The 15,582-nt window shown below is 39.6% G+C and overlaps 1 protein-coding gene across 2 annotated transcripts in view; it reads left to right on the top strand.

Annotated features, from left to right (window-relative positions):
- The first annotated feature begins 275 nt into the window (after window positions 1-275).
- The window catches only part of ANO10 (anoctamin 10), a 124,672-nt gene continuing 109,365 nt past the window's right edge, over window positions 276-15,582 (top strand). The window contains exons 1-7 of one of the 2 annotated variants that reach the window (XM_074860579.1): window positions 276-381; window positions 3,384-3,536; window positions 4,622-4,804; window positions 6,776-6,910; window positions 8,555-8,674; window positions 11,192-11,761; window positions 14,144-14,199. In XM_074860579.1, the coding sequence (XP_074716680.1) occupies window positions 3,398-3,536; window positions 4,622-4,804; window positions 6,776-6,910; window positions 8,555-8,674; window positions 11,192-11,761; window positions 14,144-14,199 (1,203 nt within the window). In that variant the 5' untranslated portion in view covers window positions 276-381; window positions 3,384-3,397. Of the gene's footprint in view, window positions 382-3,185; window positions 3,283-3,383; window positions 3,537-4,621; window positions 4,805-6,775; window positions 6,911-8,554; window positions 8,675-11,191; window positions 11,762-14,143; window positions 14,200-15,582 lie in introns of those variants that run through there. The other variant, XM_074860585.1, reaches the window with a different exon arrangement.

The following is a 15,582-nucleotide window of genomic DNA, read 5'->3' as shown; positions in this document are numbered from 1 at the left end:
AAGCGAGAGCTCACGGTCCATACGAGTGTTGATAAATCACTGTAATAAAAGTATTTTGAAAGCATTATGGCACACGGGACAGAGAAGGGCCGGGCCGCGGCCGATCACCGCCACCGCCAGGAGTGCCCGGCCAGGACCCTGGGCCTCCCCTCAGCCCTCCCGCCCTTGCCCGTGAGCACGCGGACGGGGCGGGGCAGCTCCGCCTCCGGCCAATGGGAGGAGGGGAGCGAGGGGCGGCGGGCGGAGCCGCGGGGCCGGGGGCGTGGCCAGCGGCGGCGGCGCACGTTGGGCCGCCCCGGCGCCCCTCCCGCCAGCGCCGGCCGCCTGCGGCCGCCTCCCGCCTTTCGCCCTGCCCTGCGGATGTGGAGCCGGCAGCCGGCGGTGAGTGGGGAGGGGGCTCTCGCTGCCTGCGCCGCCGCCGCCGTGAGGGGAGGAGCCTCTCTCCTGCCCGCCCACCCCGGCCTGCCCCGCCGTGGCGCGGAGCCGGCGCTGAGCCGCCCCTAACCGCTCAGGCACGCTCGCCCGGCGGCGTTTACGGGAGCGGGAGGATGCTGGGCCCGGGGGCTCTGGGCCTGGCCGGGAGCTGGCCCGTTCCCGGCGCGGTGCCCGTCGCAGCTGTGGGCACCCCTCTTCCCCCATCCCCCCCGCCGCTTCGGGCGGCGCTCGGGCGCCGACCCCGGTGGGCTCCGGGCGGTGGCAGAGGAGGGGAGGGGCGCGGCCGCTGGCGGAGGGCGGCCTGGCGTGGGGGAGTGAGTCACCGGCCGTGCTGGCGGGGGGGGAGCCGGCCGGGCCTCGCCTCTCTCCTCCCCGGTCGTCCGGTTCCTGTAAAAGGAGAGCGAGGCGCAGTCTGGCAGCGGGAGGGCGTCGCCTCAAAGCGGCCGCGGCGAGAGGCGCTGCCGGTTCTGGCTGCCCGGGGTCGCCAGGCCGGTGTCGGGGCTGCCGGGCAGCGAGGCTGCCTCTGCCTCTGCACGGCCGCCGTGCGGGCCGCCCCGGAGAGCGGCCGCAGCTCCCTCGGCCCTGAGGGGTGCGCTGGCTTGGAGACCGCCCCGGGCAGCCACCCAGTGGCTTCGTGCCTGGGAGGTGGACTGAGGGGGCCAGGAGTGCTGTTGTCTCTGTCCCCAGGCTTCTGGGTCTGTCGTAAGTTAGGCTGTGAGTAGGTGTGGAAGAAGAGGCTGAGTTACATCTCGCAGGGTCTGTGCTGGGCGTTGAACTAGCTCCTCTGTGGCACAGGACATCACAAACCAAGTTGGCAGAGTGCTTCAGCCCTGTTCTAGTTTTCGGTAGTAATATGCCAAAAAATAACAAATCTTAGTCACCACGCCAAGCACAATGATTCTGAATAAATGGTAGGAGCCAAGTTTACCGACTAGCATGCTGTTTATACAAAGGCTATGTTCAGAAGGTAACGGTGCTGTGAAGTTATATTCTTAACTAGTAATATTTAATGATTATCTAGTGCCTTTCATTTTTAAAATTCTTTAGAAATTGCAATATGCACAATGTGGCAGGCATTATCTTTTTTTAAAAATAAAACTGATTATGGAAAGTGATGCAGTAAGGTGGAGTGACTTGTCAAGACAGTATAGTCAGTCATTGACAATCGCAGTTACAGTGCCTTATCCCTGATTATGTTTTCTTTTGTCTGATTCATTCTGCTTGTGCAGATTTTCATCTAAAATGTTTTTAAATATTTTATTAATCTAGTGTATTTCTTTTGAAGACATACATACTTGGGTTCAGAGCTTTTAAATAATGCTGCAGAATTGTGTGCGTGTGAACTGGCAAGTGAAACTAACTGAAAACCCCTTTGAAGTTTGGCTTGAAAGCTTTGCCAGACAAAAGCAAATAGACTTGTTTATTATAATATGTGTATGTTTACAGTATCACTGTGTTGGATAATTCATATGAAGTAGTGGAGATTGACATTTTTCTGTGAATCACACAATGTCATAAAAGCTGAACTGCATCCTTATAGCAACTTATATAGAAATTAAGTAATTTTTAGTCTTTGAACAGGAGGAGGGAAACTGCTTAAAGACAGTGGGTAAAATCATTTCTTCAGTGAAGTTAATAGCAAAAGAAGCCCCAAAGCACCAAACCTTCCCCTCAGTTTTAAATTCAGTAAATTCAGTCTGTTATAGGTTTTTTGGTTGGGTTTCTTAAATTTTAACTGAGTAGGTTAAGTGCCAGATTTATCTTTTTCTATCAACACATTTAAGTTGGTTTATGAAGCATGATACAATGTTCTCTCTAGAATCATTTATATAAAAGTTGAAGGCAAAATGTCAACAAGGCTGAAGAGGAGCAGCTGAGGGAACTGGGGTTGTTCAGCCTGGAGAAAAGGAGGCTGAGGGGAGACCTTATTGCTCTCTACAACTACCTGAAAGGAGGTTGTAGCCAGGTGGGTGTCAGTCTCTTCTCCCAAGTAACAAAGGATATGACAAGAGGAAATGGCCTCAAGTTGTGCCAGGGGAAGTTTAGCTTGGATATTAGGAAAAATTTCTTCACCGAAAGGGTTGTCAAGCACTGGAACAGGCTGCCCAGGGAAGTGGTTGAGTCACCATCCCTGGAGGTACTTAAAAAACGTGTAGATGTGGCACTTAGGGACATGGTTTCATGGGACTTGGCAGTGTTAGGTTAGCAGTTGGACTTGATGATCTTAAAGGTCTTTTCCAACCTAAATGATTCTATGATTCTATAAAGGTTCACTTGGATCACTTGGATTATTTACATATAAAGCTGTGCTGATACTCAACACTATGCAGCTGGACTTTGTCACTGAACACGTGGTTTATATCTTTCAACAAGTCATTTAAGTGCTTTGTGCATAATTTGCCTATCTGTATGATAGGTGTCCTGCTCACCTACCCAAGGTGGTATAAGTTTCCTTGGTATGGTTAAAGCTTCACAAGATTAACTGAGAAGGTTCCTCCTTTAACATATAATGTGTTTGTACACTCTCACCAGGAGAACCTTACTGGTTTTAGATATCAGTTTGACTAATGTTCCCTTCTGTTAATGTTTTCATTTGCTAACAAATACACTGTAGGAAGTTGCAAGCTGTTGTTTTTGATGATAGTTTCTCCTTATTACTTTGTTTATTTATTTGCTTACTTATCCCTACTACTTTGCTATACATGGCAACAACAGTTTTCCTACTTGGAGAGTAGTACATAAATGCCACTGAAGTCTGGTAGCATCTTGCCAAGTGACAATTGGAGAGGTTATTCAAACTGCTCTTCCCAGTGGTCCACAGAAGTGGGCACCTGCCACTTAACCACAGTGAGTTACATATATCTGTGCTTAGCAAAGTTTTGTGGTTTTTAGATTGATACCAAATATTTTTTTTAACACTGGCATTTTTGTTTTATTTTTGTACTTAGCAAGCTCTCAAAAGATGGCGGAAAGCTGGTCTTTCTTGGATACTTTTGAGTCTAACTTCAGGCCTCTGGTAGTAATTGAGCTTGCAAAAGGCACCAAAAAGGAAACCATAGAATGGTTCACTAAACGGATTGTGGACAAAAAGGCAAATGGAGGTGAGTACAGTATGACCTTCTGTAACACTTTGAAATCAGAATGGCTGTTGTCATAATCTGAAGGCATACAGAGAATTAGTTTTCAGGTAATTTGTAGTTTAATTATTGTTTAGCCAATCCCACTCCATTTTGCATTTTTGAAGCCATGTAATTTTATGTAAGAGTAGAGCTTCGTGCTGGTGTCATGAAGGTGTAATAACACTGTTAACCCAGTTATTAATGAAAATTTTAGCTTAAGGTCACATGCCTGTTGAGCTCTAGAATCTTTCAATTTTTGTGGTAAAACCTTTCTTTCAACATAGTTTTGATACCAGTTTTTAATTGTCTAGAGCATATTTCTCTGGTTGCTTATGGGAGTGTTGTAAGCCTTGCCAAAATGAAAATGCATCACATCTACTGTCCTGTCCACAAGACTTGGTACCATGTTGTAGAACATAAGTTGACTTATCAGGAAGCAATTTAGTCTTGATAAATTCATGTTGGATTTTAATTATCTTTTTGCTAGCTTGTAGGCTGTTACAAAGACAGTATTTCATTACTTGTTTTAGTATACTTCCAGGAATTGAAGTTAAGCTAATTAATTTGTAATTTCTTAGACTTTTTTTTCTTTACATTTTTTAGAAAGGCATTATTTATGGCTGTTGTAGCTTATATCTTATGGTCAGTGATATTTCTGTGACTACTGGATTTGTGACTACAAACTTGCTGTCAGGCCTCTGTTAGATAAGTCAGGGGTGTTTCTTTTTCAAAAGTCTAGTCTCCTTAAAAGGATAGAGACTGTTTGCAGAAGCACTGGTTGCTTACATGGTGTGAGCGTTAGGGGAGTAGATCCAAACTGTTGCTATTGTTCCAGTTCACTGTGAGCACTTCTACAGAAACGGGGCTAAATCAGGGGGTGATCCTGCAAGATTCTGAATACCACGCGTCAGGTGCTGCTGAAGTCTTAATTCTTTCTGCCCTTAAAAAGATGCCGCTCTCAGTGTTCCTGATACCTAGGTCCAATATGATGGATGCTAAAATACTAGGTTTTTGAGATGTAATTTTTATGTATTTTCTTCCTTATTTTACCTTTCTTTACTTTAAAGGTGCACAACTGCTGGTTAAACCATTGGTCACAGAAAAGGGAGAAGAAAATATTTATCTAGTTGGAGCTTCCCACTTAAGGCTGTTGCTGGGAGCTGAAACTGTGGGTTTGGTGAAGGAATGTAATGATAACTCAATGAGAACTTTTACATACAGCAGTAGAAAAACTTTCAGAGATTTTGCAGGTAAGCAGTTTTAGGGGTCTGTCTTTGTCATTGCAAAGCTGTGACTAAAGATTATAAGCAGTTACACTGCTAAATCTTGCACGGTGTTTCTGTTCCTTGGAGTGGTAACAGTGAACAGAAATAGGAAGAACGAGCCATGAAAAAAATACTAATTTTTACCTATTCAGATATAATAAAATTAAATATTTTTTTTCTTTCACATGGTTCTCACTTTTTGCTTGTGTTTAACTTTATGCTTTTGTATGCTCCAAATAGCCTTTTATTTGTATGAAATATTTTGGTTGAAAATAAAAAAAGAAAAAATGGTCAGTGAACATGAGTGCAGGATTAACAATCAATGTTACAAATTAACAGAGCAATTTAATTTCTGTGACCCAATTTTGAGGCTTATCATCTTATAATTAGCTGGAGAAAATAGAAACATTTTGCTCTATTATATTTACACATCAAACAAAGTTAAATAGTTAAATAACACTACAGAGCCATTCAATGGCATTTGGGCATGATTAGCGAAATCATTCCTTTTCGTCTTTTATTTTGAGGAGGTGCCAACAAAGTAACATTTTCTTTTAAATGTACTACCTGTAAGGTATTTAACCCCCTTATGGTAGCAGAACTCATTTGCTCTCTAGGCAAATGTTGGAGTTCCAGTTTAGACTTGCTGATACTTCTTATGTGCTTATTTTGGTGATGCCTTTCACAGTTTCAATATAAATGTTCTTGGGTCTGTCTGAAACAGTAACAAAGTTGAGTTTTGTTGTTTGTTTGATGCCAGTTTATTCAACATTGCTGCTGTGTGCAGTAACTGTTGCAGTGCCTTTTCTTTTGTGACCTTGCTTTCCTGAAATTAGGAAGCCTTGAGAAGAATTGTCAGTTGCAAAGGTGACATTTCCATTTCTTTTATGCACTTACATTCTTAATGCTAATCTGACTGTCATTGCTAACAGATTCTGTAGTAGCAGCTGGAACTCCAACTACTGTAAATCTAAAAGATAATTTTTGCTGTATCTCCTGGTCTTTTTTCTGTTTTAAAACCCTAATATAATTTTAGTTTTTTCCAGATCTGATCAGCCAATAAAATAGTTGACCGTGCTGAGATGAGGTGAAATATGTGTTATCTACAAAAGAAACCCTGCAGCCTGTCTTGTCTTACTAATATTTCTAGTTCTTCAATTTAACTGATACTGTATTTTTATTTTTGTATTAGAGATTTGTTGCTGATTTAGCTTCTTACTTAGTGTATTTAGGACTATTCCTATAGTTTCTTATTCCTAAGGGGGGAAAAAAAAAATTGTTATCTCAAGGAAATCAGACTGTTTCCTTCATGATAAATTGATGGGGTTGACGATAGGTTTGTTGCTGTAGCTCTTCAAAATTCGGGATTTTTGGAAAGGTTTCTTATTGTTTTACCTTATTTCTGTATTTTTATTAGAGCTAATTGTTGCAATTGTCTTATCATTGTGTTGTACGGGAAATAAAGAGCAAGGTACTGTGATACTTGTGTGAAATGCTTACTGAAAAGGAGATTTGTCCTGACATCTTACTGGTTTTCGTTCTGAAAATACTTCAGGAACTGTATGGCAGAAAGGGGTATGGAGATTCCAAGATTTGCAAATAGCAGATGCCTATGTAGGAGTCTTTCATCAGGGCAAGACCATGTAGTACTTGCTAGTATACTGTCCCAGCCTCCAACAATCAATACTTCAGGGGCGTCTTTGTCTCTTGAGTAAGATTTGTTCTCTTAGTTCACCTGGGTAGTCAGAAATGTAGTGGCCAATATGTGCTAGTTAGAGAAAACTTCTTCCCAAGACATTTATTTTAAAACGTGGAGTTTTTGCTAATGGATGTTGGTTGGCAGTAGTTGTTACATAACTTAATATTTTTTCTGATTCTGGTAATTTTTATAGTTATTTGCTGCGAAGGTTGTCTCCTAATGCTGCGCAACTTCATACTACCTTCTTTTTGATTTAGATGACAATCACAATTTCCTTACAATGGCAGAATGTCAGTACATCATCAAACATGAACTTGAAAATTTGAGAGCTAAAGATGAAAAAATGATCCCTGGATATCCTCAGGCAAAGCTGTATCCAGGAAAATCAATTGGTAAGCAATGTAGTTTGTTGCTTGTAACTCACTGTGTTGATGTAGGATAGTGAAAGAAACTTAATTTTCCTGCAGTGAAGAGAAATCCTTAAGACATTAAAGTCCCACTATTTTTAATCAACTTTGTTTTCTCACCACTCCACAGCAGTGATAGGACAAGAGGCAATGGATGCACAGTGCAACAAGAGTAATTCTGAATAGATACTGAGCAAACGTTTTTCGTGATGAGGGTAATCAAACACAGGAACAGGGCTTTAGAGAGCTTGTGGTAACTCTCCCCTGGGAGACTTTTAGATCTTCACTAGATAAGGCCCTGAGCAGCCCAATTTAAGCTGGACCCACTCTGAGCAGGAAGTTGGACCAGATGATTTACAGAGGGCCTTCCATCCTGAGTCTGTGAGGTTGAGGCTCTGGCCTTATGCTCTTTGCAGTTGGATAATTTTCACATATATTGATGTCATTCATTATTTTTATAATTAGTACCCAAAATAATTGTGTTTTAAAAAATTACGTAATGATATACGTGGATTGTCTTTGTATAAAAATACTGGAATTAGTAACAGTGTTCTAGAGGTATACATTTCACAATACGAAGCAAGTTTTATTTAATTTGATTTCATTTATCCTCCTCTTTGCTTTAAAAGCTCTTCCTCTTCATGGGAGAAAGAAGCAATGAGAACTAGTGCTATTTTTATGGTAGCTGGAACTGGTCCACTGGCAGAGATGCTACAGTTTCTTAAGAGAATTTATCTTAATATTTGTATGTCCTTTTAATAACAGTGTCTTTATTCATTAGTGTTGGTCATCAAAGAAAGAGATCTGTGCATATCAGTGGTTCAAGAATAAATAAATGTAGATGTCAGATGAGTTTACATTGGTAATTTTTATATAGCTAAGGTATTTTTTCTAGTTATGTCAAGTAGATGCTGATGGGAAATGGTAAAAAACTATCTCAAAACTTCCAGAGCCTCCCCTCTCCTGTTCTTGAGTTTATTTTCTTTTTTAATATTTCTGTGGTTGTAACTTCCAGAGCAGTTTGTTAATTGTTTACCCGCACAGGTAGTATTGCTTTCCATAACAAAATATTATGGAATATTTGGTTTGTTTGCAATGAAGATGTGTTGTAATTTATGAATTAGTGTAAATTGATAGTTCAAAAATGGTTTTGGTATGTTTCCCACAACTAATACAACAATGGCTCTTCAATTTAGTGTTTTGTTTTGGTTTTGCTATGTCAGTTTGATTTGTTATGCCTTCCTTGGCTCAGATGGAAGAGCCAGACCTTTCCCCACAAAGCTACACAGGGCATTTCAGTTCTGACCTGTAGCACTTCTTGTTATTCAAGCTGCAACTGATTATATTGCAAACCTATGTAATAGTTAATAGATGTAAAAAGGTTACTCTTTCTCTTCCAGTGGACAGCCCAGTCTTTGTAGGAATAGGTAGAACTGCTTTCTATAATGAATAATTTTTAACTAATGTGCAGACAATTTATTTGGTTTTAGGGTTTGAATGCTAGAATTATTTCAAAGGAACTTTAGGCTTGCTAAGTACGTAATGTAACCTGTTTGCTTGTATCAACTTCACTGTCCTTTGAAGGGAGTACTAGGTACCTCTTTTCTTTTTTTTAATTTTTCCTTCTAGTGAGAAGATTATTGACCAGTGGTATTCTAGTTCAGATTTTCCCACTGCATGATAGAGAAGAGTTGAAAAAGCTCCGTCACAGCTGGTATGGCCGAGTGAAAGTTGGCTATCAACCTTTAGGTATGTGAGCACTTACTCCACTACAAATAATGTGCAGGGTTTCTTCTGGAGAAGTTTTCTTTTCAGTTTGTTGAGAAGACCAAGGGTCTTTCCTAACTTCTACTCCAGCATTTAGCCTCTATAGAAGTGAAACTCCTGTGTGGAAGGTAAGTATTATACCAAGAAGTCTGTTGTTTCACTAAGAGTTTATCTTTTCCCATCCCCAATTACCCATTGCAGCTCACCTCCTCTAACATTGCCTTTCTGCCCAAGTTGCTTTGTTGGCCATTGTGAACCAAAGTTCTTGTTTTAGCCAGCCTTGCTTTTACTGGTCTTGGAATCAACAGAGTGGCTTAGGCTTGGTTAAGGAAGCATCCACATTTCCAGATGTCTTGACATGCACAGTTGAGGTCTCTTCATTGAATTCTCTTTGATTCTAAGGTGGCTGTAGGATAATCTTTTGCGATAATGACTCACGATACAACTGTTCTGGAGTGAAGTGCTGGATGTGCAGGCTGCTGTCTCCTGATTTTCTTTCTCATGGCTGCAGGAGTTCTGTATGTAGGCCTTTGGTCATAGTTTCCAAGTTGGAGCTGGAGGGCAGTTCAGAGGCTCAGTATTTGCACTGTGATCATCTAGCATAGTCTTGAAATTAGACCATTGCTCTTCTACCAGTTGGGCAAGTTTTTCCTCTTCAGCATTTCCTGTGTAACCTCCTGAAACTGTTCAAGACTTGGGAAAGTGGTGGCTCAGAGTCTGCAGATTCAGTGTCTGCAAACTTCCATGTTACAACAAGCTGCACATCACAAGTTCTCCCTACCCGCTAGTAAAGAAGTAATGGACCAAGCCAAGACTGTTTTCTCAAACTGACTCTTGGCAGGAAAGCTCCTCAATGTCTGGAATTCCCAAAGCTATTTTGAATTGTAGGCATGTCAAGAGTGTGTTTACAACTGTTTGTTTTAAGTTCATTATCTGTATGAAGACTGTATGTTGTTACATGCCAGTGTCACTTAAGTATATTTTACACACTGAATAAGCTTAAAATTATTTTTAGTCTGGCAATGTGGAAAGTTAAGTTCTGGATTCTAAACCTGTAAACTTTACTTAAAAATAAGAAAATAAACATTTGAGAGTTTGCCTGATTATTAACCTCTGAGTTTTGCAGATTCTTCACTGAGCTACAGGAAGTTAAAGATCTGACTCGATAATGCCTGCCTTTGGAGTATTGTGTTGGGGTCTTACTGTGTGCTTGTCTTTTGTTTATGCAGGAGAGGGGTTTTTTTGACTGATACTGAATATACACAGAATTTCAAAGTAAATCCCAGGAACCCTGTTATGTATGTACTAATTAAGGGATGTCTTTCATGTTGTGTGCTTGGAGTGTGAAATGATGCTAATGACCTACACTTGAACTTACTTGTTAAGAAAATTTTGAATGAGAGGGATGTTGGAGTGCTGATTCTTCTGTCTTTCTTTCAGACACTTATCTGATTGGCAGTTGTGAATTTCTGCTGTAGTGTTTTGTAAACTATAAGCCATAAGAATATTCTGGTATTGCACATAAGGTTTTGATGTGCTAGTCTATCATGGAGAGTACATTTACAGTGTCAGTTCCGAGGTTGTGATGTCATGGCTGTTTTGTTAAGCTGATGAATACATAGCAATGGCATACAAGCAATCTGGTCTTCCAAGCAGGCAAGGATAAAACAGATTTCAGCATTCTAAACTCTGTTTGCTAGGCATTTCTATATCTTATTATGTGGTCCCATTTCTAGATTATGTTGAATAATACTCCTACATTCTTTTTATTAGTAGTAAGATAAGTGAGATCTTGTCTTCCTTGGAGGTAATACATCTGTCATGAAATATATCCATTAGTAGTGCACTTTTCAGGTCTTTAACACCTGAGCAGACAACCTTGGTGAGTATAGCAGGTATTTCATGTATCCGTTTTCTGCTGAAGGAGATGTCTCAGCCTGGATGTGCTATCTGACATGGTTAAAATACCTTTCCATCTATTCCTTTAGTTCCTTTAGGGCTGGCACAACACAACTAGTCTTTTTTGGCCCTGAGCGGGCTGTAACAGATTTATTTCTCAGGTGTACATATGCCAGGGAGAAGCTGCAGAAGTTAGGTGTCACTTGCTGTTTTAAAGTTTGTTTTTTATTATACCGAATGTCTTCTATGCCATCCTAGCCATTCATTGATAGATTCTGTTTTCAAGAATGCTAGTCTTTTTGGTTTGGTTTGTTTTTTTTCTCTGGGTATCTGATGTTAAGTATTGAGATACTTGACTTCCCTACCATCTGAATAGATCTATATATGTTTATGTGAGTGTATATATGTAACATTAAAAAAAAAATTCAAACAACCTTCTTAATTTTTGGAACATGGGAGAAGGAGGAACAAAGAAGCAATAATATTAATTATGTTATTTAGAAAAAAAATTTGGGCTAAGGGATTCATGTAAAGTCAAGTTTGATATTATACTGACATCTGTGCTAAGTCTAGTCTTAACTGATAAATTTTTCTCTGCAGATGAGATACGCTGCTATTTTGGTGAAACCATTGCTCTCTACTTTGGCTTCTTAGAGTACTTCACATTTGCTTTGGTTCCAATGGCTGTCATTGGGATTCCTTATTATGTGTTTGCATGGGAAGACTATGACAAATACGTGATGTTTGCCACATTCAATCTGCTCTGGTCCACTGTCATACTGGAAGTTTGGAAGCGGATTTGTGCCATCGTGACATACCGTTGGGGGACGCTGTTGATGAAACGACAGTTTGAAGAACCAAGACCAGGCTTCCATGGTGTCCTGGGTATCAATCCCGTCACTGGGAGGGAGGAACCGGTGTACTCGAGTATTAAGAGACAGATACGGATTTATCTGGTGTCCTTACCATTTGTGTGCCTTTGTCTCTACTTCTCACTGTATGTGATGATGATTTACTTTGACTTGGAACAGTGGGCTCTGGATTATCATGAAGAGAATGAGTCTAACTTCAGCAGCTTGATGCTGTTTGTGCCCAGTATCATTTATGCTGTTGTGATTGAAATTATGAACCGTATCTATCGGTATGCTGCTGAATTCTTAACTTCATGGGGTAAGAAGGTTGTTTATTCTTCTTCCTTAAAGTTAGAATTCCAGATGTTTAGAATTTTTCTTTGTTGACTACATTACTGTGAGTCCTTGTTCAATGGAATGCTAACAAAATTTCCTGAAGTAGATTTTTACTGTGGGGTAAAAGAGGTGGCCGTTTTAACTTCTTACATTTATTTTGAGCGTTCTGAGACTGCAGTTTCATGTTTGGTTTAATTTGGTCTGAGTCTAGCATGCTGTCAGAAGGGATGATCTGGTCTTCTTCCTCAGTCTCTCTCTGCCTTTGGTGCAGAAGACCCCTTTCCCTGATTTAGCTCTTTGTTTGGCTGTATTGGCTCTAGTGCTGGCAAAAAGGATGAGATGAGATCATGAGGATGGGAGCTTGGAGATGGATGGCAGGAGGGACTGTCCTGGCAGGTTGCACTCCCAATTTACGTTTGCTGAGTACGTCTTAGTTTACTGACATATCTGTGCACAGGACAGAGACACTGAGATAGTGGAACAAAATCTAAAAACACCAACTAAATGTCATATGAGAGTGTTTGTATATGCTATATTTATAACAAAGACTGAGATTTCACATCCCTATCAAAATATTTTCCTCTGGGCACTCTCAGAGGAGGAGGAATTTTATAATAGATTGCCTTTTTTTCCCCTTGTGCATGTGATTTAACAGATTGGGCCTTATGTTTTGTAACCTAGCATAAGGATAGTGAAATGTTACTGCTTATTTTGAATTTTAACACTTCTATGAACATGTGCAGTCACTTTCAGACAAAGTTAATAGATGAAACTAATGAGGAGTTAACTGGTTTGTCTAGCTCAATATGACATAATTTATAGGACAGAATCCAGATTATTAAAGCTGGAGACCCAGAAGATTAACCTAAGAAAGATTAAGCAAAAGGAAGATCGATGCAGAAGATGAAATAAAAAGAGGTGTTGAAAGGGGGATTGGTTATGCATGTCAGAATGGTTTGCTCAGCAAATTCAACTTGACAGCAGCGGTAGTAAAAGCGAGCAATTTCTTGATTTGTTTATGACTGTTTAAGGATTTTATTTAAATAATATCTTTTAAATTAATATCTAGGTTTCAATTGACTGTTTTTTTTTTTTTTTCATTTTTTTCCACTGTACTGCAAGAAAAAGCCTTTATGCAAAATGTCCAGTTGTGTTGATCAGGTAGACTAAAATGTCTTTAACAGGTAACCCAGTTTTTTTTAACCCAGATTTTTTTGGTTTTAAACTGATGTTTCATATTCAACAGCAACAGCGTTTATGTAACTCACTACACTGACAGCTTCTGCCTTTTCTGTGCTATCAAACGTGTTTATGCTGCTATGCTGTGAATAGGATGAAGAGCTCCGCTGGCTGTCCTACCTCCCCTCCCACCTGACATATTTTCAGCTAATATCTGACTTAAACAGCTAAATTGTTTCCTATGCTTTGTCAATCTGGGGTATTTTTAAGCACACCTCTTGCACCCATTTATCATAAGAACTGATCATTTTCTGAAAGCTAAAAGTAAAGGTTGCATTCAGTCACTTGGAGTGCATCTTCCATGTGTCAGGCCCAACTTCGCACCCCTGTCAGAGTAGAACTCTGCTGTTTTGTCCTGAGCAATGTCCATAGGTGATGGTGTCTCCTTTCAGCCTTGTTGACACAGCTCATGCTGGTGTCCTGCCTTCTCATTTACTGCTTAGGCAGGGCTTTAAAGGGACAGTCTGATAAAACAGCAAATTCATTTCACTTCCCTTTCCTCCCCCATAGTAACCAGCCTTCCTCAAACATCAGCTTCTGACAGTTTATCTTGAATTAACTGAAAAATCTTAATTTTAGAATGAGTAATGCATCTGTTGAACTTTACATACCTCTAGTCTTGCTTTAGAACTTGGGGTGTCATCTAAATTCCTTGGAGATTGATGGGAATATTTCTGTGAGCATTTACTGGTTTTGAATCAAATCTAGTATTGGTTTTTTCATAATGTATTCCAATTAGTTTTGCATTTGTTTTCAGCCAAAGAAAAATCAATAACTAGGCACATTTTATTAAGTGTTAAGAATGATGGATGGTTTTTCTGTTACAAAACGGCTCTTCTGAGAAAGATGTAAAAGGAAAAACCTTTGAAGTAGAAAAAAATACCAGAGTTGTAGCCAAAAATATGTATGTCAATATTGTGCATCAGATCAGCTTCATAGGTTAAGTGAGGTACTGGTACAGTATCAATTCTTTTTCCCATAGAGTGGAGGAATTATTCCCCATAAACTAATTGTTAAGTAATTTTTAGGTGGAGGAAAAATATCTGTTTACTTCTTGTATAACAATGTCTAGCATATGATAAGTGTTTCTGCTGTTTACTAATCAATAATTTTGTTGGTATTTTAGAAAATCACAGGCTGGAATCTTCGTATCAGAATCATTTAATTCTGAAGGTTTTAGTGGTAAGTATGTAGTATAAGCAGCTTTTAAGATTAGTTAGAAAGAGAACTTGTCATGTGTTTTATTAGTGCTTTGCTAGCATTACCCCACTGACCTAGAGTTCAGGGCCAAATACTAGCACAAATATCAGAGTAAACAGGATTTCTGTTGTAGTTGCAGTAACTGCTGGACTGTTTTAGATGCCTCCTTTTATAGTGGAGAGTTGGGTTTTTATTTGTATCGATTTGTTCTTTTATTAGAATTCTGTATATTTAAGTTTTTCTGTTAATTGATGTCTTCAACTGGGAACTATTCCTTTCACTTTTTGCAAGACTTTATGGTAAATCACATTTTTAAAAATTCATGTATTAACTTCCACTTGTACTAACATTCAGACAACTAGTCAGAGGATGCTGGAGATACACGTTCATCAGTCTGTTCCTATGCAGTTCATAGTATATACTGATCTATTTCCTTTGTGGCTCTGAACAAGTAGCTTTTGTGTGTGTGTATGTATATATGTTTGGTTGCTCTCTTAGGTGTATATCCAGATGTAACACTGATTCTAAGCAACTGTACTCTAAATACTGAATTCCCCTATAAGATGTTCAGTAAAAGCAGTTGTAAAGATTGGCTGATTTTGAAACTTAATCTTCATGTTTCCTTTTTGAAAAGATCGTTTAAGTCTCTTCCAGAGTTCCTTTTTTTTCTCTGCATGCTTTTTTAAAAAAATCTGCTTGTTATCCTTTTGTTATTGGTAACCTTTAGAGCTAAAAGTCTTGTATGTATCCTTTATAGCTTTGTCTCTGCCTTTCTCAAAAAATAGCACCATCTCTTTTTTTCCCATAGGAAATTTACTTAAAATAGTTAAAAAAATTATGAAATGTCAAATGTAAGTTCCCCCCCCCCCCCCCCCCCAACTTTCACTTTCACCCTGTGAGTGGTTCTCTGCATTCCCAATATTATCTATGTTGCTCCAGAAAAGGAGCTCCAGCCCTGATAGGAAGTAGGAAACTTCAGAGCTTGATTATGATTTCTCAGGTATAATAACGTGATTATGTCTGATTTTAGAAGTAGGGAATATTTCTCTTTTTCATAAAACCTCTTGAAGTGATTAAACATAATTCTCAACTAACATATATTGAGAAACAGTTGTATGTATTGAGATTTATGTTGGATGACATATATTTTGATAAAGTATTTATTTGAAAAAATAATTTCCCTAAATTAAGAACAATATGTCCCTTTAATTGTGTTACCTATGGGAAGACTGCCAAGAAGAGAAAATTAAGTAGAAGGTGACGTGTTTTTATTGTCTGCATTTCATAATTGAATTGTAGTTCTCTTTGTATACCCTGCTTTAGGAAAGCATTAAGCTTGTCAAATGAAAATCTGAATGAGACCAA

Source organism: Strix uralensis, chromosome 1 (assembly GCF_047716275.1).
Source record: "Strix uralensis isolate ZFMK-TIS-50842 chromosome 1, bStrUra1, whole genome shotgun sequence".
Lineage (NCBI taxonomy): Eukaryota > Metazoa > Chordata > Aves > Strigiformes > Strigidae > Strix > Strix uralensis.
Note: the sequence above shows the minus strand (reverse complement) of the source record. Positions and strands in the feature narration are given on the sequence as shown.